This window comes from Denticeps clupeoides, chromosome 5, assembly GCF_900700375.1.
Source record: "Denticeps clupeoides chromosome 5, fDenClu1.1, whole genome shotgun sequence".
NCBI lineage: Eukaryota > Metazoa > Chordata > Actinopteri > Clupeiformes > Denticipitidae > Denticeps > Denticeps clupeoides.
In genome coordinates this window covers 5,672,603-5,698,488 of record NC_041711.1, presented here as the reverse complement: position 1 = coordinate 5,698,488, position 25,886 = coordinate 5,672,603, and the positions used below count along the sequence as shown (strand labels likewise).

General features: G+C 43.1%; 1 protein-coding gene across 2 annotated transcripts in view; it reads right to left on the bottom strand.

The window, feature by feature from the left end:
* Positions 1-427: 427 nt before the first annotated feature.
* arid1aa (AT-rich interaction domain 1Aa) overlaps positions 428-25,886 on the bottom strand; it is a 29,035-nt gene continuing 3,576 nt past the window's right edge. The window contains exons 2-20 of one of the 2 annotated variants that reach the window (XM_028982153.1): positions 17,503-17,700; positions 16,838-17,416; positions 16,632-16,751; positions 11,675-11,915; positions 11,500-11,589; positions 11,229-11,396; positions 9,014-9,332; positions 8,032-8,174; positions 7,857-7,963; positions 7,457-7,666; positions 7,171-7,375; positions 6,774-6,909; positions 6,484-6,656; positions 5,967-6,108; positions 5,384-5,512; positions 5,211-5,307; positions 4,162-5,047; positions 3,747-3,877; positions 428-3,643 (exon numbers count right to left, since the gene is read on the bottom strand). In XM_028982153.1, the coding sequence (XP_028837986.1) occupies positions 1,796-3,643; positions 3,747-3,877; positions 4,162-5,047; positions 5,211-5,307; positions 5,384-5,512; positions 5,967-6,108; positions 6,484-6,656; positions 6,774-6,909; positions 7,171-7,375; positions 7,457-7,666; positions 7,857-7,963; positions 8,032-8,174; positions 9,014-9,332; positions 11,229-11,396; positions 11,500-11,589; positions 11,675-11,915; positions 16,632-16,751; positions 16,838-17,416; positions 17,503-17,700 (5,922 nt within the window). In that variant the 3' untranslated portion in view covers positions 428-1,795. The remainder of the gene's footprint in view (positions 3,644-3,746; positions 3,878-4,161; positions 5,048-5,210; positions 5,308-5,383; positions 5,513-5,966; positions 6,109-6,483; positions 6,657-6,773; positions 6,910-7,170; positions 7,376-7,456; positions 7,667-7,856; positions 7,964-8,031; positions 8,175-9,013; positions 9,333-11,228; positions 11,397-11,499; positions 11,590-11,674; positions 11,916-16,631; positions 16,752-16,837; positions 17,417-17,502; positions 17,701-25,886) is intronic. The other variant, XM_028982154.1, reaches the window with a different exon arrangement.

Sequence of the window (25,886 nt, the reverse complement as noted above, 5' to 3'; positions counted from 1 at the left end):
GAAATCATTTCCGTGTTCAACACATCGAACTGGTTGTCAAAATAAAAGACCCTCCATCTACCGTTCTAGCATTAAACTACACGTGACTACGAAGTAAACTACGTAAAGCGATTTGTATGTACATTTAAGTTTTGAACACCCTGTATATTGTACCCCTGTTAGTATTTATTGTCTCATTTTCCTTTATCAATAAAGGATGACAAAAAGACCACAACACACTCTATAAATTACCAAACGGTAATAAAACTCAGAATATTAAACCAACATGAGAGTTGTGACGTGCGAAAAAGTAGACTTTTTCAGATTTTAACTGGCACTTAATGTCTTGAACTTGGACACCATTTTAGCAACCATGTGTCCCAAGAACAAAGCGATACAATTTACCAAGAAATATGCAGATGTCCAAATAAAAACAATCACAAACATCTTACGAAGATTTAATGTACATTTATTCTTACCACATGGAACATATAGTATAAAGATTTCATACTGAATAAATGATATTCATTGAGCCAAAAGGGGGGAAAAAAATAAGAGGAATTTACATTAAGATTTTAGCTACATAGTTTGAAATACAAATATGCAGAATCCATTTCACTGGAGAGAAAGAGAGAGAGAGAGCGAGAGAGAGAAATTTTGAGTTGTGTTTCTTCATCTAGAGTTTATTTTGTACCACAAGATGAAATTAAAATATTTCAGCTGCGTATGCTGTATTAAAGAGGAGCAGTTGTGAGTGGCCAGAGGAGGGTCTGCTAACATACCTATACAGTTTATGATGCAATGAACCCAACTCAAGCATGGACTTCCATTCTTCATAAATTTCAAATAAAATAAAAAATAAAAATAAAAAAGTGAGAAGCATCTTAAGAAGAGGTGACTAAGAGGGGGATAGAGAGGAGAGAAGAGAAAGTGTAAATGTACAACATCTTATATACACCACAGCCGATGCTGCATCTTAAGTTGAAAATCAGTCCAAAGAGGTGATTTCATTTCATAAGGGTGGATTCATACAATCAAGGGTTTAAGAGAGGAGGTAAGGGTGTTGTAGGTTCTCAATACTTTGGGGAGAAAGCCTTTTAACATCTTCACTGTTGAACTAAAAACATCTTCCTGTTTTTTTTAAAAACTATTCTGGAGCGTCAGCTTTGAAACCTCTATGCAAAACAGTGTTATAGTACAGGTTCAGCTGTTCAAAGTACTGTACAGAAAACGACTACAATCTTCCCGCAGGGCGTCCGACCGTCTCTTGGGGTCTGTCCACAACCAGAGCTTTGTTCTCAAAGGGCGCACGCTTACCCCCCAAACTCACTGTAAACGAGACAGCAACTTTGGTTACAGTTTTTCCCAACTATTTATCTGATTTATTTATTATATATTAAAAAGACAGTACATCCCCCACCAACCCTTGGGCAGCACAGAAAACCAGGGGTCCCAGTCACTGTTCTTTTGTCGGCATCAAAAGTTTGTCAGTTAAATTAGCAGAAGCCTCTGGTTCAGCATCAACAGCTACTTCATGACATCCCTTCCCGTGTACGATGAAGCGATGCAGCGAAAAGGTAAAAGGTCGAATTGCAGAATGGCTGCGGGCAGAAGATTTGCATAAATTAAAAAGTTATTTTCCTCCTTACTTTTTATCTTTTTTTTTTTTTCTTTTTTTTTTTTCTTTTTTTCTTTTTTTACACAGCACCAGTGCACCTTGGGAAGAGGAGGGATTGGGAATTTAGGAGAGGGAGCGAGAAAAAAAAAAACGGAAAAAGAAAACAGAAGAGGTGGAGCTTGCTGCTCTCCCCAGCTGTCATGACTGGCCAATCAGAAAAAGTACATCACAGATGACATGTGACACCACTGAGTTCATGAGTGGTGACACAGACAGGTCCAGCAGCCGTGACTCGTACAGTGTGAACTCTGAGTGGTTCTCCTCCACCTTGGCCATGGCATGCAGCGCCCGAGCCGCCCGCCGCATCATGTCCACGCTAGTGGGCTCGAAGGGCGTCCCCTGCATGTGCAGCAGCGAGCCCTGGTTCTGGTGAAACTGTGTGGCAGCAAGGCTGTCCTCCAGGAAGCCCAACAGGTTACCCACGCTGCCTTTCTGCACCGCGATTGCGCGAGCCGCCAGACTGTCTCCCTGTGCCAGGTTGGCCAACAGGACCACAGCCATCTCGCGACAGACAGGCACCTTGCGCTCGCCAACCAGCCGCACCAAGTTCCCAAAGAGCTTTTCCAGCCGGGTGAAGGGGGGCGTCGCCAGGATGAGGTCCACGTTATTATCCTGTATGCTGAGCTTGCTCAGGGTCTCTAGGACCAGTCTCTGGGGGGACAGAGTTCCATTAAGGCCCAGTGTGGGGAAGGGGTCCTGGGCCTCGGCAGAAGGACACACTGCCCAGTGGAGCAGACCGTCCAGCAGTGGCAAGCAGATGCTCTCAGTGTAGATGGACAGGTCCAGCTGGCCAGAGATGTTGGCCAGGGTGACCAGGCAGTTTTCCCGCAGCAGTTCCAGACAGTCCCACCACCACTCGTCCCGGTTCTGGCCCAGTCTCTCATCCACCTCTTCCTCCTTCTCGTAAGTGAGGGGGGCCTGCTTGCGTTCAGGGTGCTTGTGATGAAGAAGCACTAGACGTCCGAGCAGAAGCAGCAGTCCTGGATGCTTGGACATCTCCAGGTCATTACCAGGCACGAACGACAGGCTGCGAATGATGTTGGACACGCAGATGCAGCGGCGGGCGAGCGAGTCCTGCCAGTCAGAGAGCGTAACCAGCGGTGCTTCATCTTTGCTGTGAGGTTCATCTTCCAGGACATTAAAGGTACGTTGAGAAACGCTTGCAAGCTGAAGCAAACCTTCGCTGGTGGAGCTGCAGCTGTTCTCCTGGCCGTTCGTTAGCCACTCCGTCCCTTCCGAAATTCGCTCCAAGAGCATGTCAGAAGATGTAGAAATGACCTCACTGGAGATGGAACTTGATGACAATTGTTGGGAAGGTTTCTGGTCCACCTCTTTCTCTTCAACACTATTGGGACTGGAAAGCGACTCCTGTTTGACCTGGTCTCGCTCTCTCTGGACTGTTTTCCTCCTGCTGGAGGTCAAGTTGAGGGGCAGTCGTTGGCGAGATGGCAACAGCTCCATCTTGCTCTCAAAGTGGGTCTGGATGTGTTCTGTAGTATCTCCTCCACCCACGCTCCAGTGTATCAGGCCACTGTCAAACTCAGTCACCCGGCCCAGTTTACTGGAGCAGTCCACCACAAATGGATCCTTCCTGCGCACCACCTTCACGGGCAGCTTATCAAATTTGCTGGCCTGTTTGGGCTTCTCCTGGACATATTCAGAAGATACAGACACTTCCTGGGAAGAAGCTCCAGTCTCTTCATCCTTGGCATCTCCAGCTTCACCAGACTTGACCGATACACGCTTCTCTGTCTGTGATCTGGGTGGCTGCTGTGGATCCTCCTCGTCATCGTCATCTTCCTCCTCCACCTCCATCTCTTCCATGAGATGCTCCTCCTCCAGGGTATTCTCTTCTTTGCTGAGTGTGTTGGGATCCAGCAGCGTCCGCTGACCCGGGTCCCCCACTTCATACTCCTTCAGAATTCCAAAGATCTCGATGAGACAACGTCGGAAAAACTCGACGATTAGCTCCAAGAATCCAGGGAGCTGCAGAGGAAACGGAGGAGGAAAACAATCAAATAAACCACCAGAGCATTAGGGAGACGGACTATTGTAACTCTTCAGTCTCTGTACAAAACAATTTACTCACCTGGCAAAGGTTAAAGGTGGAAATACTGTTGTCATCATACAGCAAGATATTGATTGTGTCTAAAGCCCAGGTACTCTCAGCCAGCAAACCTGACTTGAGGGACATCATGACTCTCCAGGCCTCAGGGGTGCCTGTGAAGAAACACATAGGTCAGGTCTGTATTACACATAAAATAAATAATTGTGCTTAAATATTATCAGATTTAATTTGTGACACTTTTAGCAGAGTTCTTACACTGTAGCTCTCAAATCAAAGCTTAAAAATTCATTTGAAATTTTGTATTCAATACATCATGATTTATGTTAATAATCTCTATTGCATTTTTCATGTAGATGACGTCAGGAAATGCTGAGGAAGAAGTCTCATGACAGGGCTTTTACATCAAGTTATGAACCACTCGTCCAGTTCCACATACCGATATCTTTCATGGTGAGCCGCCGCCGTGGTTTGAGGAGGGGCTGTGTGGCCTCCACAGATCCAGAAGGGAAAGGAAGATCCCTCCGCATAAGCGGCGGCTGCACAGGAGGTGGAACGATGTGTGATGCCGGCACGGGAGGTCCAGCTTTCTGCATCTTGATGTTGCTGTGCATATAGGGTGACTTGCTGGGGGACGTCCTGCTCTCCATGGGCCGTGGCATAGGCGTAGGGCTTGACACTTGTGGAATGTGGTTCTGCATGGATTGTGGTGACTGATAGCTTGATTGTAGGGGTCTGTTCATGGGCGGCCCAGACACCGCAGGTCCATATGGGGGCTGCCTTGGCCCCATCTGGCCTGGCCACTGACCATCGTGGGTCATACGCTGCTCAGAGGACATCATTTCATCAGGCCGGTTCATCCCGTGGTACCCAGGTCCTTGTGCGGGCCCTCCAGGAGGGCCTGGCCGGTTTGGATAGCCTGGGTAACCCATTTCTCTGCCTTGCCACATCCCAGACTGAGGGCCCTCAGGACCTGACTGCATGGGGCTACCCATCATCTGTGGAGGCATGGAGGCCTGAGAGTTGGGGCCCGAGCCAGGCTGCATGCGGTCACGGTTGTAGGGAAAGGGGAATTGGCCCTGGGGTCCAGGACCTGGAGGTCGCCGCTCAGGACCAGGGTAACCTCCACTGTACTGGTTGTACATGTCCTGCTGGGATGGGGTGGGACCTGAGGCAGCTGGCGGCTGCTGGGAAGGCGGTGGCTGTTGCTGGGGCACGGCTGGCTGCTGTGGCTGCTGCTGCTGAGAAGTAAAGGGGCCACTGTACATCTCCCCTTCATGGCGCTTTGCTGGAGGATAACCCCCTTCTACAGGTCGTTTATAGTTCTGCAAAATACAGAAGAAAGTATGAATTAACGGCTAAATGGAATTTGATGAAAAAATAAAATAAAAGTACATTACGTGGGGAAAAAAACAAAGAATATAGATTTCACACAAGCAATTGTAGACACACCTTGTGAAAGTATAATAGCATAAATAAATCTTTGACCTGTTGCTGCTGATTGTACATTCCAGGTTGTTGATTCGGGTACGGGCCACCAGGGGGCGCACCTTGTCCAGGATACTGATTACCATAGGAATCATGCCTATGGAAAGAAACAAATTTCAGCATTTCTAGAACTTAACCAATGAAATGGTCTCCTGAAAATCTATTGAATCTACCGTGACTGTTGCGGAGGGTAGCGGCTTGGTGAATACATCCCATCAGTGTTGGAAGGCATCATGTTTGCTTGTGGTGCTCCTGGACCACCTGGACCTATACTGCCTTCAGGGCCCATTCCAGCCTCAGGTCTACGGAGCAGAAGAGGGATATCTGCATATCCAGCTAAATTCCTTTCACGGCTTTATAAAAGTGAAAGTGACTAGCACGTGACACCACAGCACACAACACAGTATCAAAACTGATAGAGCTCATCAATACTGAAAATCAATTTGATTATCTTTCCACAGTATGGTGGAAATTATGTGAATACGACTTTTTATTTGTACCATACCCACCACCCACTACAGTGCTGCTTAGGAATAAACATTTCCGCATATCCATAGGATCACCTGAGTGCAGATGTCATTATTGCAGGAAAAATGTCACTGCAGTCCAAACCTCTACCGGTATATATTTATAGCCCTCCCGACGGTTTACTCCACCATTCTGAGTAAACCGGTTAACTCACCATTATTCTATTAACATAATTAACACACCATTGATTACAAGTCTGGCTGAGGACACCTTAGGTCACCTTCTTACCTCCTCTCGTAACCTGGACCATACGGATACTGCTGCCTCTGGCCCATCTGCATGTTGCCCATTGGTCCTTGTGGAGCGCGGTTGTACTGCTCACCCATGCCACTGCTGGGACCTTGGCCAGTGGGTATGAACTGTTCTCCAACTGCAGCAGAAGAGATAAACAAGGTTAGGGTTGGTCATGTATACCAGGCATAGACTGACTTCATTTCCAAGTAATGGCAACTATACACAATACTGTGTGTACTGAAGTTGGTGGGCAAATGACAAAATGGCAGCCATTTTCTGTTGTAAGACCACTCTTCACCAATATAGTAAATCAAATAGCAAATAGAGTGTGAGGGCAAGAACACAACTTTCATGACATGACTGCAACTGATATTTCTGGATTAAATCAAATCCGGAGATGGTCACAAAAGCAATGAAGATCCTGCTTCCAAAGCTAATTTCCAATCTTTGCAAAGTGACTAACCAACACAAAATTACAGAGCAACACACACGCTGCATTCTAGTTTCTTACCCTTTCTCATGCCACCAAACGGGTCTTTGTTAGGCTCATATGGGCCCATGCGGCCAGCCATCTCCGGAGTGCCCATCCCAGACTGGTAGGCAGAGTTCGGGGTCATGGCGTTTCTTCTGGAGAAAGCAGGATCACTGCCCTCTGCAAATGGGTCCTGTAGGCTTACACTGCTCCTATGAGACAGAGGAGTAAGGCACCGCCGGAGGCAAAAGAGACACTCACAAAACCTACTCAATCAGACATTAGTCTGTAAATGTGGGCTCCAAAAAGATCAAGCAGGTCAGACTCACCTGTTACCAGGTGGCATCGGTGGCATCTGGCTATGAGGGGTGGAGGCAGGAGTCGGGGGCTTTAGGTCCCCACCCTCAGCCATGGAGCTGCTGGTAGACTGGGGTGTCTGTGGACCCTGCAGGGAACCAGATCCAGCTACAAAAGAAACAAAGAAAGACCAAATGAGTGAAGGTCTGTAAAACGACACTTAATAAATACAAAAATTATACATTTACAGCATTTATCAGACGCCCTTATCCAGAGTGACTTAAGTGTCTTGCTCAGGTGGTAGTAAGTGGGATTTGAACCTGGGTTTTCTGGTTCATAAGCGAGTGTGTTACCCACTAGGCTACTACCACCCTGGGACAGAGAAAGGGACAGAGAAAACATGTTTGCCCTTCTTGCTAAGAGCCTCACCCGGTGAAGGCGGCTGGATCTTGGGCTGGCTCTTCTTGTTATCAGTAGTGAAGAAGTCCGGTGGTGGATCCTCGCCCCGCTCGATTTTGCACTCGAAAGCATAGAGACACTGGATGTACTGCTTCTTGAGAGAGCTGGCAGCACTGCTGGACGTGCCCACGTTCAGGCTGGTGGCCAGCTCGCGCCACTTCTTATTCTTATTCACCTGTGACCACACAGACAGATGTGAATCCATGCATGCAGATTTAATAGCGATTATAGGGGCGAGCGAACCTACGCTACGAACCTGCGTGAGACCTCCTATCTCCTTAACAGACATATACAAGCGAAAGAGATCAAGAGGCTTGCGGCCAACAGCGGGAAGGTTGTTCATGCCCATGGCTTTCTCCTCGATGAATGCCAGATACCGGTCCACCCACATCTTCCTCTCTGGCTCAGGGCCCAACTCATACAGACGAGTGATTTTCTCATTGGTCGTCGTTGAGGAGCTTGACTTCTGAGACGAGTGCCATTCGGCCAAAAAAAAAACAACAGAAGTTCAGAGAGACATAAATAATGCCACCCAAACAGCAAGATACTCTTAGGGTACTAAAGACAGATCAGCATATAAAATGGAAAATGTTTACTGAAACAAAGGAGGTAAAAATGATAGTGGTATGATTTCCCCAAAAGTGCCCAAAACACACCTTGGATTTTGACTCCGTTTTTGGGGTTCCTTCCACCTTGTTGTTAATTTTCTGGGCCTGGTTCATTTGTTTCCCATCAAGGCCAAACTCAGGACTTGGGGCCATTCCTAAGAATAATAGCAAATGATGAAGTTCTGAAATCTGGGCTGTAAGAGCAATTACAAACAACACCCACCACCAGAACTGTTAGCCATGCCCCCACCCATGGGGTACGGAGGGCCTTGGGTGTTCATCATGCCTGGCATGTTGTTCATGGAGGGTCCATAAGGTGGGCCAGATCCGATCATACCTGGCGACATGTTTGGGTAACCTGGCATCCTGATTTAGAAAATAAGAACATCATCATCAGATTATGTCACAGATTAAAGCCACAGACTGAAGAAAGAAAAAAAGGGTGCACAGTAAAACTGAGGCCCTACACACATGAGAACGGGTTTTTGGGTTAAAAAAAAACTGCATCCGATGGTGAAATGTTTTCCACACGGACACACAGAGAAGGGCCTGAACACTGTAACTCTCCGCTGTCACCCAAAGTGCTCTCCTTGTTGTGTTGATCTCCAGTCTTGTCTTTTCATTAGAAATGCACAAGAGAGAGGATTTCTTCTGGTTGCAGTACAACCACAAACGTGTTATCCACCATTGTTGTATGTAGCTTTGCTGTCCACAAGGATACGTGGAAAAGAGAAATTCACTCTGAACCCGTTTTAGAAAATGGATCGTTCTGGGCCCCTGAAATGGCATGTCTATGTGGACAGAGCCTGAATTTTTCATTACAGTCTGTGTTCCCATAAAGTATGATAAACTGTGTGTTTGCTTGGTTATTTTTCCATCCAAATAAAATATGTTATCCTTTTCTGAAGCAAAAAAAGATTCAGGTGAACAAAAGTTTCCGCATGGATTCACTTTCAAACCCTGGACCTACAGACTGAAAGAGCTATTAAGAGTCCTCCTGAACATGCCTTGCCTCTACTGTCTTAAATGCAACAGCTGAGAGACAGAAAGAGGATGGGGTGTCATTTATTAAAAACACAGGATGGGTGATCTGCTGCACACACATGTGCATCTGCAGGGTGGCATGTAACTAAATAATTAATCAGATCTAAATTGTGCAGAAGTGTGAGCTGTGGTTCTAATAGAGAAGTTCTAGGTGGGCTTACCTGTTGTGTATGGAATTGGAAGCAACATGTTGCATGGACGCTGCTGCCTCTGGGGGCTTCCTGTTGAGAATGGGAGGCGGGCACATTCCGGAGCCCACTTGAGTAGGCATGCTGCCCATGTTCGGTCCCATGTTGGGGCCCATATTGGGGCCATATGGGGGTCGGACCCCCATCTGCCCTGGTGGCATCCTCCCAGTGGGCATGCCTGCATATGGCGGCCCCCCTCCTTGTCCAGGCATGGGGTTGATAGACCCACCCATGCCAGGCCCAGGGTAGTTTGCATTCGGCATGCCACTGTATCCAGGTTGACGTGGGTAACCTGAGAGGAGGAAGAGCAGAAACTCCTTAACCTGTTGCTGGCACAGCGGCCACTCATGCATAAGATAAAAGCTCCAATCAGTGTGAGTAGACACTACCATAAAAGTGACAACACTGCCACACCACCTTCAAAAGGTGAAACCATGAAACGATTTAATGCCCTTGACTTATAAAATCAGATTTATGGAAGCAACTGTTTCAGGTCATCAGAAATGATGTTGAACTGGGCTCATCTTCTCATGAACTAGGCATTCAGGGCAGGCCAGTTCATTCGCCAAACAAGAACAATACATGGCATATTATTAATTTTAAAATGTATTTCACACACCACCTCATCATGTTAATGATTTAATTAAGGTCAGTTCTGAAAAGAGGGTATGGCTTAGAGAGAGGCGATGAATGGGAACTGTGCACAGGGTCCAAAAATATATATCGTTTCATCTGGTGAATGGCTGGTAAAGTGTATCTGTCACAATCTTCAGGAAGTCAGCACATTTATAAGATAAATGTAGATACTATATTAAAAACCCAACGCAAATTTCAAACAATGCAGTCCGCATTCAGAATATATACATGATGTGAGGGACGCTACATAAGCACTGAACAAAAAAATTAATGAAATCATTATTTACAGACTGCAATGAGCCCAAAACCTGAATTCTGAGCCAATTTATCCAACACAACATCACTGGAAGTGGACGAACATTCTCCTCCCTGGCAGAGGCTAGCACTGCTAGCGCAGCCAGTCACACTGGCAGGCAAGCTGACGTGAGCGGCGCTACCGCCCTCCACCAAAACTAAAAATAGTCCGACTCTCAGAGGGAGAAAGCAGGAAGAGCTGTCATGCGCTCAAAACAAAGACACTTATGCTCAATTTTATTCACATTCAAATTATGTAAGGAAAAACGAAGCTGCTCAGGAATGTCAGATTCAGTTCTTCACCAATCAAAATTCTTTAATAAAAGTTCTGATAATCTATCTGTATGTTTGGTTTGGTAGTGGCACTGAGCAATCAAATTCTTCTTCATGTGTATAGGCGTGGTAGTAAAATAATTCCATCTTACTTACCGGTATATTAAGCTTACTAAAATATACTAGCTTTAATGACTATGTTCAGACATGAAACAAAATAGTCACGGTTCTGTTGAAAAGGGAAAGTAAAATACAAGCAGAGCTCATTAAAATCCGCCCAGTCCCAGTGCAGCGTATAAAAAGTAAAGTTAATCACACAGTGCAGGTTGATAACATAAGGTGCAGTTCACATCTACATTTACAGCATTTACCTTATCCAGAGCCACTTACAGGGTAGTGACAGGGACAGTCCCCCTGTAGACACTCAGGGTTAAGTGTCTTGCTCAGGGACATGATGGTAGTAAGTGGGGTTTGAACCTGTGACTGTGACGAGTGTCTTACCCACTAGGCTACTATCACATATCTTTTGTAGGAAAACTAACAAAAACAGTGGCCAAAAAACTGAGGAACAGACTTTACCGTACCGTACTGCGGGATGCACCCGTGGCACCCCTAGTTTCCATAAATCCTACACAATCTGCTAAGAAAAAAGAACATTAAATGATCTCATCTGTAGATGTTGGTCTCTTGGTGTAACTTTGCTGATATTTTAGAAGCCCAAAGTAACAGCAGAAAATATAATCACAGCGGGAACCGTATGAACTGGGAAACAGTCAATGGTAAAAGCGCTCTGTCACAAACATCCCAGTAAGTGAGAAATGTACTATATACAGTTGTGTAAAAGACACCTGGTAAAACCTGAATATGCACCAGCAGCAAAACGAGCAAACAATTACTTCCTTAGATCCTACCACCAACCTAAAAAGAACCACAACTGAAACCACATGGTACACCAACAGCAGTACTTCCAAAATGCAGTTCCCACCTTGAGTTCCATACTGTCCACTCTGTGAACCATAATTCCCCATGGAGTTATTCTGCTGGTAGGGACCCATCCCAGCATGCATCTGACCTCCAGAGGACTGGCGGGGTGATAAGGCAGAGCCTGGCTGAGGCGAGCCATATGGCATCTGAGGGTTCCGCTGCATGAAGCCTAGGTTACATAAACACAGTATGAAATATTTAGCAAATAAAGACAGATCATATACAATTGAACAGTCCCAAAGGGCATTTTGATGCAGTTTAAGTGAGTTCACCTCGTTCCTGGCCTATCCCAGACTGGTTCATGGAGGGGTGCAAGATCCCATCCGACTGCACACTGGGGGGGCGAGGGGGCATCTGGGTGCCTAAAAAGCCCAAAAGTCAGCGGCCTGTTTGTGGAGAAATGTTCTAGACAAAGTCCATTTCAATGCTGCCTATAAATCCACTCACCTGGCATGGTGGCAGGGGACAGGGGTCCAGATCGAGATGGGGTGGCGCTGGCAGGTGAGCCCACTGGTGAAGGAGAGGGCCCACGGATGCCTGGCAGGTGCGGGGAGGTATGGGGAGAGAAGGGCGACTGTGCTGGATTACTTTGTTCACCCTGGCTGCTGGACACGCCTGAAGTGCTGACTCCGGGGCTCAGGGCACTCTCTGTACCAGTGGGCAAGTCGTCAATGGACCCGGACAGATCCTACAAGCATTAGAGAAAACAGATGCATACTTTCCCATATCAAACAATTTGATTTCTATCACAAAATTTTCTGATATTGCCAGACCAGTGATAAATTATTTAAGATTTATTCAAGTCCACTATCGCTGCTGCCTTCTGCTCAGTTTCCAGCATTTTTGCTCTTTAATAGCTTTACACAGGTAATTGTGTGTTAACTTTGGCATTGGAGAAGTTAAATAAAAGGCTGTGATTCCCAAAGCTGAGCAGAGATCAAGCTAAACTTTACATCGTGATCATCAGTCACGATCATATAAATTGCCACACCCTTAAATAATCTGGGATGAAAGGAAAATCTTTCCTGACACACTCATGTCATTCAACAGAAATCAAACACTCTTCAAAACCTTTACCCACCAGGGCTGCAGACATTCTTATAAATCAGATGTACACTCACAAAGCAAAAACCTACTTCCTGCAGAATAATACAGTTCAAATAATGCTCACAAGGGTACGATAGTAGTGTGTTCCAGCAGACAGAGGTGGTTGTACGGAAATCAAGAGAAGTTGGGACACGTGTAGGAAGTGGCAGGCTTGGCAGATTTAAATTGTTAACCCACTTCTTGCTCCCTGGAAACAGGCCTTTTTGCATAATTATAATTTATTTTACATAGGCTGTTCACAACTTTCCCATCAAGTAGAAACTCCCAATCTCGCTGTAATAGCCATTGTTTGGATATAGGCTATGTGATACTAGTACTTAAATGAATAAACTGTATTACACTGGGGTTACATTTAAGGTGTTGTTTTAACTGGTCAGAGTATGTGTGTATATTATATGTATCACCTCGTGGTCTTTGGCATAATGGTTCTGTCCATACTTACATTAAGTGTGTTATATAACTCAATAGATTGGATATCAATAACCATTTTTTGATCAGTGAAACCAATCCAGTTATTTTTGAACAATATGAAACAGTCAAATCTCTTCAATAAAAAAAAAAAATCTTCAAGTTGCATATTTTGGAACATGGCAGTGAGCTGAAGGAAATGTTTGTATATTTTTTACATGCTGCAGGTCATGTGGTGCACAAATTGATAGAAATAAATAAATCGTCCAAGAGAAGAAACATGTGTTAGTGAACAGCCACAAAATTCTCCACAGACATGAATAGAAACAGTTCACAATATTATACAAGGGCCTTAATAGTGAAAGAAAAGAATCAGAGTATCTCCCCGACAAACAGCACATGCTCACAGCAGGGGACAGACACTGGAACCTCCCCACAATGTCACAAGCCCCCAGGCACCAAACATGCAAAGTGCAGCATGTAGCCAGCATTTACTACAGAGAAACAATAAATAAATAAACAAACAAATAAATAATCATTAAAATCAGTACTATACTTATCAGCTGAAATGAAAGTTTCACCGAAATTGATTCACTACTTGACAAATAAATAACTCAGCTCTCTCCACTTCCTGTTGGGCTGTATACACACACACACACACACACACGCACGCGCACACACACACACACACACACCCCCAGAGGTTCCTGTTCCTATTTATCTCATTCAACAGGGAGGGGGGAGCACAAGCCAAACATGTTGCCATGGTTACAGTGGCCGAGCTGCACGTGTGCTGATTCAGCAGTCGAGACTCCCCATCTGTCTCGCTCTGACTCACAGGTCACACACACACACACACACACACACACACACACACAGAGCCATGTAAAAATAACACAGCACTGCAATATTTTATTATATATATATATAAAACAATTCCTTGATTGGTGCAGTCAGCCCAGAAGACAGGATACAAGGATACTTTCCAATAGCAAATTTACCTAAAATACCTCCTACATGAGCCATTTTGTATTGTTTTTAAATTAAATTAGTAGGGATGATAATCACAAAGAATGCAATGGCTCGATAAAGCATTGATATGTCCATGGGACATGGGTGGCCCAGCAGCTAAGAAAGCGGAAGCGTAATCAGAAGGAGGTGCCCCTGATGGCTGCCCACTGCTCCCTCAAGGGACAGGTTAAAAGCAGAAGACTCATTTCACTGTGTGCACCAGGTGCTGTGCTGGGTCAAATTGCATTCAATTTTGCAATACTTAATTAATTTTGACAGTCTACAAATGGGTATCTGTACATTATTCTGTACTTTTTGGAGGGGAAAAAAAAATCTTAAAAATAGAATGAACATGTATATAATAAAAGCAAGTCAACAGCAGCAACCTGCTTCAAATCGGTAAGATAAACGCAAATGGACCTTGTGTGTTTTTATGGATCTTCTTGCAGACATTCAATACTACTACAGGTCCAGGTTATCATCTTTGTACCTTAACAACAAAAATAGTTATTTTTAAAAATATTACTCAACTTACAAAGCAGAACATGATTGCTGAAAAATCTGAAAATAAAACCAAAATCAACTGCCTTCAGACACTCTTTTTGTCACATCCCCCCCTTTTAAATGAAATGTATTTGAAGCCAAACAATACAATTTGCATTTACCAGACGCCCTTATTCAGAGCGACTTACAATCAGTAGTTCCAGGGACAGTCCCCACCTGGAGACACTCCGGGTTCAGTGTCTTGCTCAGGTACACAATGGTAGTAGTAAGTGTGGTTTGAACCTGGGTCTTCTGGTTCATAGGCGAGTGTGTTACCCACTAGGCTACTACCACCCTATTTAATAATTCATTCAACACAATATTTGAAAGAACACAACTCTGACCACACAGATGTTGTAATGCTGAGTGCAACATTCAGGTGCAATAAGAGCGCTTTAGTATAGAGATACATTTGTGTCAATAGTTGTTGTGAGTACATCTTAGTGCTTAGGCTTTTTTCACGAGTGCGATCTTTGTTTGGGAAATTCTAATTTTACTTTTTTTCCATATTACAATTACATTTACTGTTTATGCATTTACGGTTCCAGTTCTGGATTTACGAATCATAGGTCATATGGAAGTTTGACACAGGAATTGCAGCATTGGTCAAGTTAAATTAAGTGTCCAGCTAATGTAGAGCTCCAGAGAGGTAAATGAATCATGCAGAAGTTTATCGTTAAACTGCTTCAGACCAGGCGTCTTAATTTTCTTGAGCGGATTTCTGGGGTCAACTGTATTAATCTATACAACCTGAGAGATTCTAAATAAAATGTTATTTATGATGTTATTTTATGATTACTTCAACCCACTCCAATTATTTGCAATTGTAATTATTACAAATAAATACATATATACAGTTTTTTCATAAACATGTAATGAAGAATGTGGACACGTTAACGCTTATAAATAAATGTAAATATGGCTCTCAAATGAAATTGTGGTAGCATAGCAGCATTTTAATGTGTTTCCTAGTGAGCTGAAGAACCTAATTAATGTAGTAATATAACATAAATCTTTCACAATCACCCCTATCTCAAAACAGGCAGTGGTCCAATATCTCATCCATTGTCACTGAACCCCTCTTCAGGGATCGTAAAGACTAAGGTGCTGTGGTCCTTGCAGAATATTTACATCAAAAGATCTAGGACCACAACTGCCAGGATCATTAAGGATTTCTGCAACCTGGCAAGAGACTGAGAAGAATCATGGCACCAGAACTGAGAGACCAATCAATCAATGTCTAATTATTGCACAGAGCAATATATTTTTATATAAATCTGAACTGAGGAAATTCTGTGAGTTTTTTTTTAACAGTATATATTGTTGCCACTTGGACCATATGTATTTCCCAATGCCTTCATTGTTTGGCCTAGCGAAGAAAGCAGACCCGTAATCTGAAGGTTGTGGGTTGGAATCCCGAACAGGCAAGGTGCCACTGAGATCTCCTTGTTCAGGGTACCGTCCCAACACACTGCTCCCCAGGAGCCTTTCACAATGGCAGTGCATCACAATGACAATCACTTTCATTGAAATGTGGATGCAATTTCTTCCCCTAACCACACACTACAAATTAAAGGAACTCTTTGAAAACTAAGTTCTCAACGGGAAAAAACATGCTGGAGTAGGATGATATAGAATGGGAAATGAGTTAGGAAAAAAGGAAATAATCAACCTGCAGAAGTCTGAATCCAAAGATACCCCAAAAACTGGTGAGACTAGTCAATTTTTCATTGTTTTACTCATAAAATGAAAACCTGTAAACCTACACTGTGGGACATGTATGCATAACTTAAATATTTTATTAGTTATTGTTACAAAATATTGTACAAATCACATTTAGGATTTTTTTATTACACACTTACTTTTGACACAAATATATCTCCATACTTTAGAGGCTAGTCAGGCTAGTAAGCATTATAATGATTATTTAGAGCGAGTGGGAAAGTCAGAGACTGCATATGGCAGAATACTGACTGCCTTAGTTAGGGGTTAGGGGCAGTGGTGGCCTAGCGGAAGGAAGGAAGCGGCCCCATAATCAGAAGGTTGTCGGTTTGAATCCCGATTCACTAAGGTGCCACTGAGGTGCCACTGAGCAAAGCTCCGTCCCCACACACTGCTCCCCGGGCACCTGTCATGGCTGCAATTGCTCACTCAGGGTGATGGGTTAAATGCAGAGGACAAAAATTTACTGTGTGCACCGTGTGCTGTGCATCACATGTGACAATCACTTCACTTCACTTCTGTATAATGCATGATACTCAACAATACATGATTGTGAATGATACGGATTAACTAATCCCATGGGCCTTTGGACAGTCTGGACCAAAAGACTCACAGGAAGGCTGGAGGGTCGTCCCTGCATGCTGGAGTCCTCAGAGGTGCTTTTGCTGGAACTCAGAGGTTGGCTGGAGGGAGGCGCACTGGACTGGGAACTAAATGGCTCCTGAGCAAGCTCCTGCAGGAGGTTACCAAACTAACATTAGACTCACACACAGACCATTTCGATGTGGCATTAACAAACAGGGAGGTGGCCACTTGTACCTGGGGAGGAGGCTGGAACCTTTGATAGGGTGACTGCTGCTGCGGAGTGGGGGCGTTCTGGGAGTATGGTGTTGAGGGCCCGTGACCAGAAGCCTGTTGGGATGTTGGCGTGGAGCTCTGGCTGGATGGCTGCTGTGAGGGGGCCTGTTGAGGACCCTGTTGGGGTGGATAGGTGGGCTGTGTCTGTGAGACTGGAGGAGCCTGGGAGCTCGCTGGAGGTGGAGGCTGGCTGGGTGGCCTCTGCTGTGGGTATGGGGACTGGCTGGCCTGGGGAGGGGGTGGGCCTTGTTGAGAGTATGGTGGCTGCGGCTGCGACGGGCCTTGGGTAGGGCCAGGCATTGGACCCTGGGATTGTGGAGGCATGTGAGGCTGCTGGTACGAGGGTCCACCTGGGCCATGAGAGGAGGGGGTCTGTGTCGGATGTGGTTGCTGGGGGTAGGGTGTCTGTCCACCTGGTTGGGATGGAGGATAGGGAGATGGCTGCGGTCCCGTATGAGCTGACTGGCCCTGCTGACCATAGTAGGGTTGCGGACCCTGGCCTCCAAAACCGGCTGGTCCCTGCTGTCCATAAGAAGCCATCTACAGACAGACGATTATGAATTCAACACGCATGACGCATCATGACGCATGAAGCACAGCTTAAATATCAGACGACTACTACTAACCTGCTGTCCATACTGCATGCGCACCTGCATGCCCATGGGGTACCGCTGTGGCCCTGGGGGTCCAAACCCCTGGCCTGGATATGGGGTGCCCTGTTGGGGGCCAGGTGGGGGACCCTGGTGGGGCTGCTGGGAGTAAGGGCTGCCTCCTCCATATGGCTGGCCACGCATCTTACCCATCTGATCCATGGAACCGGACGTCTGCACAGGGAAATGGGAAGTCAGAAGCTCGGTGAAACTAGCCATTTCACATCTCCAATAACAGCACAGAACACCACATTACAGAGAGAAATGTACACGAAATGCAACGTATCTGGTGATATGAACCAAGTGGATCTTCATTGAAGATCAGGGGGAGCAAGGAAGTGGGGGATAAAAATCAAGTCAAAAGCCTGACTAGAGAAAAATGAGTCCGCACAAGAGACACGAGGATGGGGGAGGGGAAGAAAGGAGGGGGGAAAAAATCTCTTCTTTTTCCCACGCTCATAACCTGAATGTTACCTCACGCAAGCTTAGTTAAGGAAGTCCACTGAGCTATAAATAACTCAGCTGAAATACAGAGCAGCCTGCCGAAGGTTTAACACGTCTCCAGTTTGAACCCATGCCAGGCCAGCTTTCTCTTTTTAAAAATAAAGAAATATATATATATAAAAGTGCAATCTTGGCAGGGAATGAATGAATGATACTGGCCACAGAGGGATTAGAGACCCTGCGATAAGAAGACAACATGCTGCTCCCACCCTCACTTTTTACACGTTGCTCCCAGGTTCAAGCACCTCGGCAGTCGTCCGCCTCAATTTACAATAAGAGCACCCAAAAATAATGTGCAATAAAAAGGTGATTCTGCCCGAAAAACTCGGTCATCACAGGTAAACAAAACATCTGCATTGTGTTTATTAATCATCAATTATCAATGAACAACTTTGCATATTTAAGTAAACTGCTATCGACATGAGGAGATTCATTTTATGCTCCAACAATAATAACTACAGAAGGAACAATACAGACATACTAGTTGTGTGTGATGTGCAGTGTTTACAATAATATTGTAATTGCTGTAATATTTATATAATACAAGATTAAATTAGTTCTATTTCATTTGAGTTGTACAGAAACAAACCAGAAAACACACACTGGGTTCGTTCACTAATGCAACAGTATAATCCTCGCCAGACAGTCTAAATCATTTACCAAATCACAAACAGCCAGGATGGGAAAGAAGAATGCAGTAATGCACGTCCCGACCTCCCCGCTCCGGCCAATGGCCAGTTGCACCAAAACTCTTTCTAGTTGAAACCTGAAGCGTTAACTACCGCTCTGAACACAAACAGACTCACTCGAATGCAATTTACAGCTAAAACACCGAAGATAGGACTTTTTTTGTAATTGCTTTGTTGTTCTGCTGCTTATTGCTGTTTGTTTGTGTGCATGGTGTTGGAATAGTGTTTTGTGTGGAAATGCAACATGTATAGATCTGTTAAGCAGGGGATTAAATCACTTAAAACAAGCTGTTTCAGAGGGTTTGGGATCAAGAGGATGCAATATAATGTGGACTTATTGTTCTCGTCTAAAATTTTATGTTGTAAAGGTCACACTTGATTCATCCACACTGGCTCGAACATGTGCATCTTTCCATGTCTTCTTACCCTAATTCCCCAGTGATCCCGTCCCATATCACATAGGTCCCTATGTCCCTCAGTCTCATACATCCAACATGCTTAAGTTGCAAAACAGCACATATCTGAATTAAAAGCCTGCCTGGTTTCCCAGTTACACAGAGGAAAAAATCTGAATAACAACCAGAGGTGTGATTATAACTGATAAATGTAAAAGAGACATATAAAATAAACACTGTATGTGTGTTAATTCAGAAAAACAGATTTTTCCTTTAGTGAATAATTAAACGTTGGACATATAAATCATATCTAGTTTAAATTATAATTGTAATTTAGAAATGTCCTTTTTGATAATAAAATAGTTTGGTGCATTAAAAAATATATATCCAATGGGTCAAAGCTGGTAAATGCAGGAAATGGCTACATACATGTAGAGAGGAATTTTACACATGTTCATTAATTATTATGCTTAATTTTCTATGAACATTTGAACGGATTAAGAAAAATAAAAAAAAATAAAATGGTATACATACTATCTAGTACAACAGAAGATTTGGGTTCGACTATTTTATTCAAACGTATTTTATGTTGATCTGCCATGGAATAATATAGCCAATTCTAAATTACCCAAATCTTTTGAACCGTAGTGTATGTAGACCAACCAATAAGATAAAAAGGTAAAATGACAGAATGACCCTGAAGGAGTACAATTACTATGCAATTAACCAACAGAAAGGAGCTTTAATAACATCCAAATGGAACCCCAAACTCAATGGAAAAGGAAACTCCACTCAAATCTGTTTACTCTAATGCCCAGACACCGTTTTCACAGCAATTATGAAACTGGGTTAGTTTGACTGATATATAAGAACAGCCTTTGCAACATGGGAAAAAGATCACAGTAATTTCAGGGTGCAGAAAATGCAAGTGCATCACACTTCCAGACAGATAACTGACTACCTCATTGAAAAAGTGTCCTCATAATCTCCCTCTTCAACAATTTCAGCATTTTGAAAACAGAGGGGGAAAAAAATTATGAATCCATAGTTAGGCAAATTCAGAGGAGCTGGACCAACATGAGGATCTACTACAATCTGAGAAAAAAAAAAAAAAAGCAGTCATTAACAAAAAATATTAAAATATACAAAATGCCTGAATATTCACACAGGACACATTTTCATTTGGAGATTCGTGTTACATGCAAGGATTCCAACATTCCCCAGACCTAATAAAGCATACAAGCAACAAGGTCCAACTATAGATCCCTGCAGAGCAAGGATTGGGTCAGGTTCAGAGTCTGGCTTCTATGTTTCTACATGGGTTCGGCCTTTAAATGAGCAGTCAGATTATGGCATTTCGACTATTGCAACAACGATGCGAAAATGGGGTGGTAGTAGCCTAGTGGGTAACACACTCGCCTATGAACCAGAAGACCCGGGTTCAAATCCCACTTACTACCATTGTGTCCCTGAGCAAGACACTTAACCCTAAATTGCTCCAGGGAGACTGTCCCTGTAACTACTGATTGTAAGTCGCTCTGGATAAGGGCGTCTGATAAATGCTGTAAATGTAAATGTAAATGTAAAATGGAGGTGACTGAGGCGAGACTCACCAGCAATTTTTGCACCAGCAATGAACACAAAGACCAAGGTTATTATTTATTTTATTTTTTTTTACCATTACAAAATGAAAATGTTTAATATCTCACTCTTGATGAAAAGCAAAAGATCTGTCCGTGCACACATTTGAATAATGCGGCAAATAAACGGGGAGGAAAAAAATCCACGGACCTCAGCAGGGGTTGAGAATAAACTGACTGCAGACATGATGGACAATTTTTTTCTTGTGGATGTTTTCCCTGAATAGACATTTTATTTGAATAATATTATGGATTCTTTATATTTATACATTTCATTTTGTGTCATTGTGATTTCTGAAAGCCTAACAGTTTTGCTACAATAAAGCACTTTATTTAAAATCTTCAGCCAATAAGCACAAAGTTGTGTTGTTACTGAGGAGGTCCCCTATTTGTGCAGCCAGGCAAGAACACAACACAAACACTGTCTAATGTAGTCTTTGTGCACCATGTGATACGGTGAAGTGTGATCACAGGTTCAAACCTCACTTACTACCAAGACACTTAACCCTGAGTGTCTCCTGGGGGGCTGTCCATGTAACTACTGATTGCAAGTCGCTCTGGCCATCTGATAAATGCTGTAAGTGTATATGTAGAAAAGTGAAGTGATACACAGCAGCGCAGCACTGCACACAATGCACACAGTGAAATTTGTCCTCTGCATTTAACCCATCACCCTGAGTGAGCAGTGGGCACCACTACACCACAGAAATGATGATGACTGGATCATGAGGGTGGTGCACAGAGATGGCGTTAACTAGGGCTGCACGATTTGGGGAAAAAGACATATTGCAATTATTGAGATCAATATTGCGAGATGCGATATGATAAAGGGCACTTGCTTGTATATCAATGAAAAGTCACATACAAATTAATAATAGTGAAATGTGAAATTTAATTTCAAAGTGAAACATACAAACTACTTATAACAACTTGAAATGCCCAGTGCTTTCAAAATACAATACAATACTAAATTAAATAATCACTTTACTTTAAAAAACATTACTGTCGAACGACAAACCCTGGTAAGGCTAAACAACTGTTTTGATTATATTTGGCCTTTATAAAATCCCATATTATAGTTCTTACGTTTAACCAAAAAGTTGTTTGGAGGCTGACTTGAACACAGGGATGCATAACTTTGCTAGCTTAGCTGAGGTTAAGATTTGTAAACTGAGGTGAATTTTTTTTTAGGAATCCTTCAAAGTTTGAAAAAAGTTAACTAAACAGCTAAGAACAGTCTAAATCATTAATGAGTACGTTTAGCCAAAACGTTGTTTGGAGGCTGACTTGAACACAGGAATGCATAGCTTCGCTAGCCTAGCTTAGCTAAGGTTAAGACTAATAAAACGGGATTTTATAATGGCCAAATATATTCAAAACAATTGTCCAGCCTTACCTATGAAATGTAATCCCCGGGATCTGGTTTGGAGCATACAGCGGTTTGTACAGCCCAAGAGTGAGGCATTTTTATGCACTTCTCTCCATAGACATGTATTTGCTTCACACCACAGCACAGCCTATCGCAATATGGCGGCGACGTTGACGTACGTGTACCCATATGTCTATGTGAGTCACGAATCTGAGGTCTCCATTGAACCGAATCGAAAGTCATGTGACCAAACATGTCACATTTAAATCGCAGCATTTTGCATGTAATCGCAAAGACTGACATTGCGATTACGATTAGATTAATTGTGCAGCACTAGCGTTAACCATGCCCCACATCAGAAGAATCAAAATCAGCTTTATTGCCAGATATGTTTACACATACAAACCCTAGTTTTAGTGACAGAACTCTACAGTGTAACAGAATGACAGTGACAAGACAAGACACAGGTAATAAAAAGTTCTACACAGACATACAAAAATAAAGACTGGCACTTTTACTTTTACCCCAATACCATTGAGTTCGTCACGTTTGACATTTTAATGTAATGCAACACATTTTATATTTAGTATATAATCAATAGTATAAGAACAGTAGACAGACAGATAATGTGAGTGAATTTTTTATTTTCTGCAAAGTCTGTTCAGAATTCACTATTCTATTTGTATTAAAAACTGTAGCATAACTGAAATATTGAATTATGAACTGCACTGTAAGCAACAAACCACGCGTTGAGGGTCCTTGCTCATGCTTAAGTGGGCATGGCTTTAACCCCCACATAACACAAATCTCAACATGCAACTTTCAACTATTTACATCCAACCCGCTCGTTTCCTATCCCTCTTAGTGCTGGTAGTGCTGGCAAAGCAAAGCCTGCATCGCCACAATAATGTCTGGCCTTAAAGGCCCCCTATAATGATACGAGTTCCCCTAGCCGCTCTATGGTCCTGCAGTGGCTAGAAATGGCAGCTCAGTGGGACGGAAGTGAAGCGAAAGAAAGTGAAGTGATTGTCATTGTGATACACAGCACATGGTACCCACAACCAAATGTGTCCTCTGCTTGGTTACCATGAAAGGCGCCCGGGGAGCAGTGTGTGGGGACAGTTCTTTTCTCAGTGCCACCTTGGCGGTTCGGGATTCGAACCAGTAACCTTCAGAGTATGGGCCCGCTTATCTAACCGCTGGCCACTTACTGCCCTGAATTTTTTCCTCTTATAACATGTATTTTTAGTTCAGTCACGCGAGGCTCAGAAGGACCTGTGGGTTAATATTATAATTTCTAGAAAAATGTTGACACTACTGCTCCAAACATTGTGGTTGGTGAATGGTGTTTGTCACATCACATTCACCAAGACTGAATTTTGGAAAGAGACTTCAGATTCAGTATTTGGGGACCAACAAGACTGATATAAAAGCAAAAACAAATTCATGTCAGAGGACCTTTAAAAAGGTAGGCCTGAATACAGCTCTAATAAGGCTGGTAGTAGGGCTGCTTGATTTTTGGGGAAAATGGCATATTGTCATTACTGAGAAAACAACTGGATTTAATAAATGGCACCTAGCAATAAAAAAAAAAAAAAAATTTTAAAAAAATTACTAAATCTTTACATCACTGCAAATGTTTCCCCCCCCCAATACTGCAGCTTTATACAATGTATACTAAATGAAATAAGAATTTCTCTCAAAAACAGGTAAATTTTAAGAAACATGTACTACACATAGTGGTACATATTCATGGGATGTTTTAGGTACGAACGTCATGTTGCACAGTCATCGATTCCATGTCCATTCCCACCTGGGCTGTCGATGTGATGTCACACTACTTGTAAAATGTGCGTGTTGCTTTAAGAGAGCAGTGCTGTTGTACGGGGTGGGTGTGGCTTTGAACGGTGAACAAAGAGGGAGCTGAGGTGTGGTGTTCAGATAAAACCCTGTGAAAAGTAATAAGCCTCTATTTATTTGGCTCTCCAACTGCAGGAGTTTTATACGTGCTGTATACGCGGTGTTTCGGACAGTGGTCTTCGGCCTTGGAGCAGCAAGTCTCCCCTGCATTAGAGCCTGGCTTTCTTTGCGTGTGATACAAGTGCTAGACTAAGAGGGAAAGGATTTTCGCATCGGTCTCGGGATAATTTGGTCACTTGACCACACTGGCCGTGATATGCTAATCAAATTAACATGCTATTTAAAATTACAATTTAATACATCTAATTTACTACTCTCAACACACTTCACCAGTCACTGCAACAAATTTTACAAGCAGCAAACTAGAAGAATTGAATAGGTACTATAGACCGGAAGTTAAATGTTTGCGGACCGATCGTTCACTGCACAAGTTAACATACTGAAGTGAGACTGAGCAGTGGGTCTCTCTTTAGTCAGTTGGGAAACACTCAAGTGAATGAAACATAATAAATTCTTGCTTCAGTCCAGGTACTCATAATAGGGGTGTGTATTGGCAAGGACCTCACGATACGATACGCATTACGATATAATTATACTGAATACTGAAAATGTAAAACATTGCTGATATACAAGATGCTGTGTACGATCTGTGTGGATCAATTAGATTAATAATTCAGCCAGAACATAACACACAACTGTATTTTGGACAAAAATTTGTATACAAAAATATCAATGTCCGCCTATCGATACAATATCACCACGTAAAATAATATATAGCTGTATCAATATTTTCTAACACCCCTAACACTTAATATAAATCCCACAATCTGACATCACAATTGCTAATGTTGATTAGATTTATTGTGCAGCCATAGCTGGTGATATCATGAAAAATAACCATTACTAACATTCTAAGTCCGTAAAACTCGATAGATGGAATAGACCAGGTTCATGAGCAAACTAAAAATAAAATAAAATAAAAGGATCAAACTGGTGACATTCAATAGGCCTTCTGTTCTCAGTGGCTTTGAAAGATGATCTGAGAAGATAAGCACACCGGATGCAGTGCAACCAGCAGGTCTAGAATTAGCAGACTTAATGATAATTTTACATTTTTTAAAAAGCAACAAAAGGAAAAAATGCCAAGCAAAACATGCTCAGCGCTGAGCGATAGTCCAGCCTCACAGAGACGATGGAAACATGAGGCCACAGGAAAGGCCTTCTGTGGCATTTGGCAACTTCCAAATAATGAAATCAGTAAGAGCAGTCACATGGCTAATCTGCATAAGATAAAGTGAAGGCACTCTTGGCAGCAGAGAAGCTGCTGGTCATGCTCTCTGATTGGACACTGAGGGGCGGAGAGGAGAAGGGGAGGAGGGGTGAAAATATGAAGCGAGTTGAGATGATTCCTCAGGATCTCAGACACACAAATGCACTATAATAATAAACATTGGATACATGTCTACCATAATCTAAATATATTCTAGATTTATATTTTTAAAAATTACTGACCTAATGGAAAGCCACCACTGTAATTCTAAGGGTTAATCAATTAGAATTAATCAATGACTGAAAACCTCATTTTTCATAGTTTTTCCACAGAGCGTATAAAACAGTCATACAGCAACTTTCTACCTCCAGCATTATGAACATTTAAATTTTGCATAATATATAAATGCTGGAAAGAGGTGAACATCTCGGAAAACTGAATAGAAAACTAGCAGCACAGGGAACACTGAGGTTGTCATAAAATACTGAGAAACCCATTTAAGACCACCAGTAACTGTAAATACATTTGAGAAATTGTGACATGTTATACAGGCAATAATATTCTAATTAAATA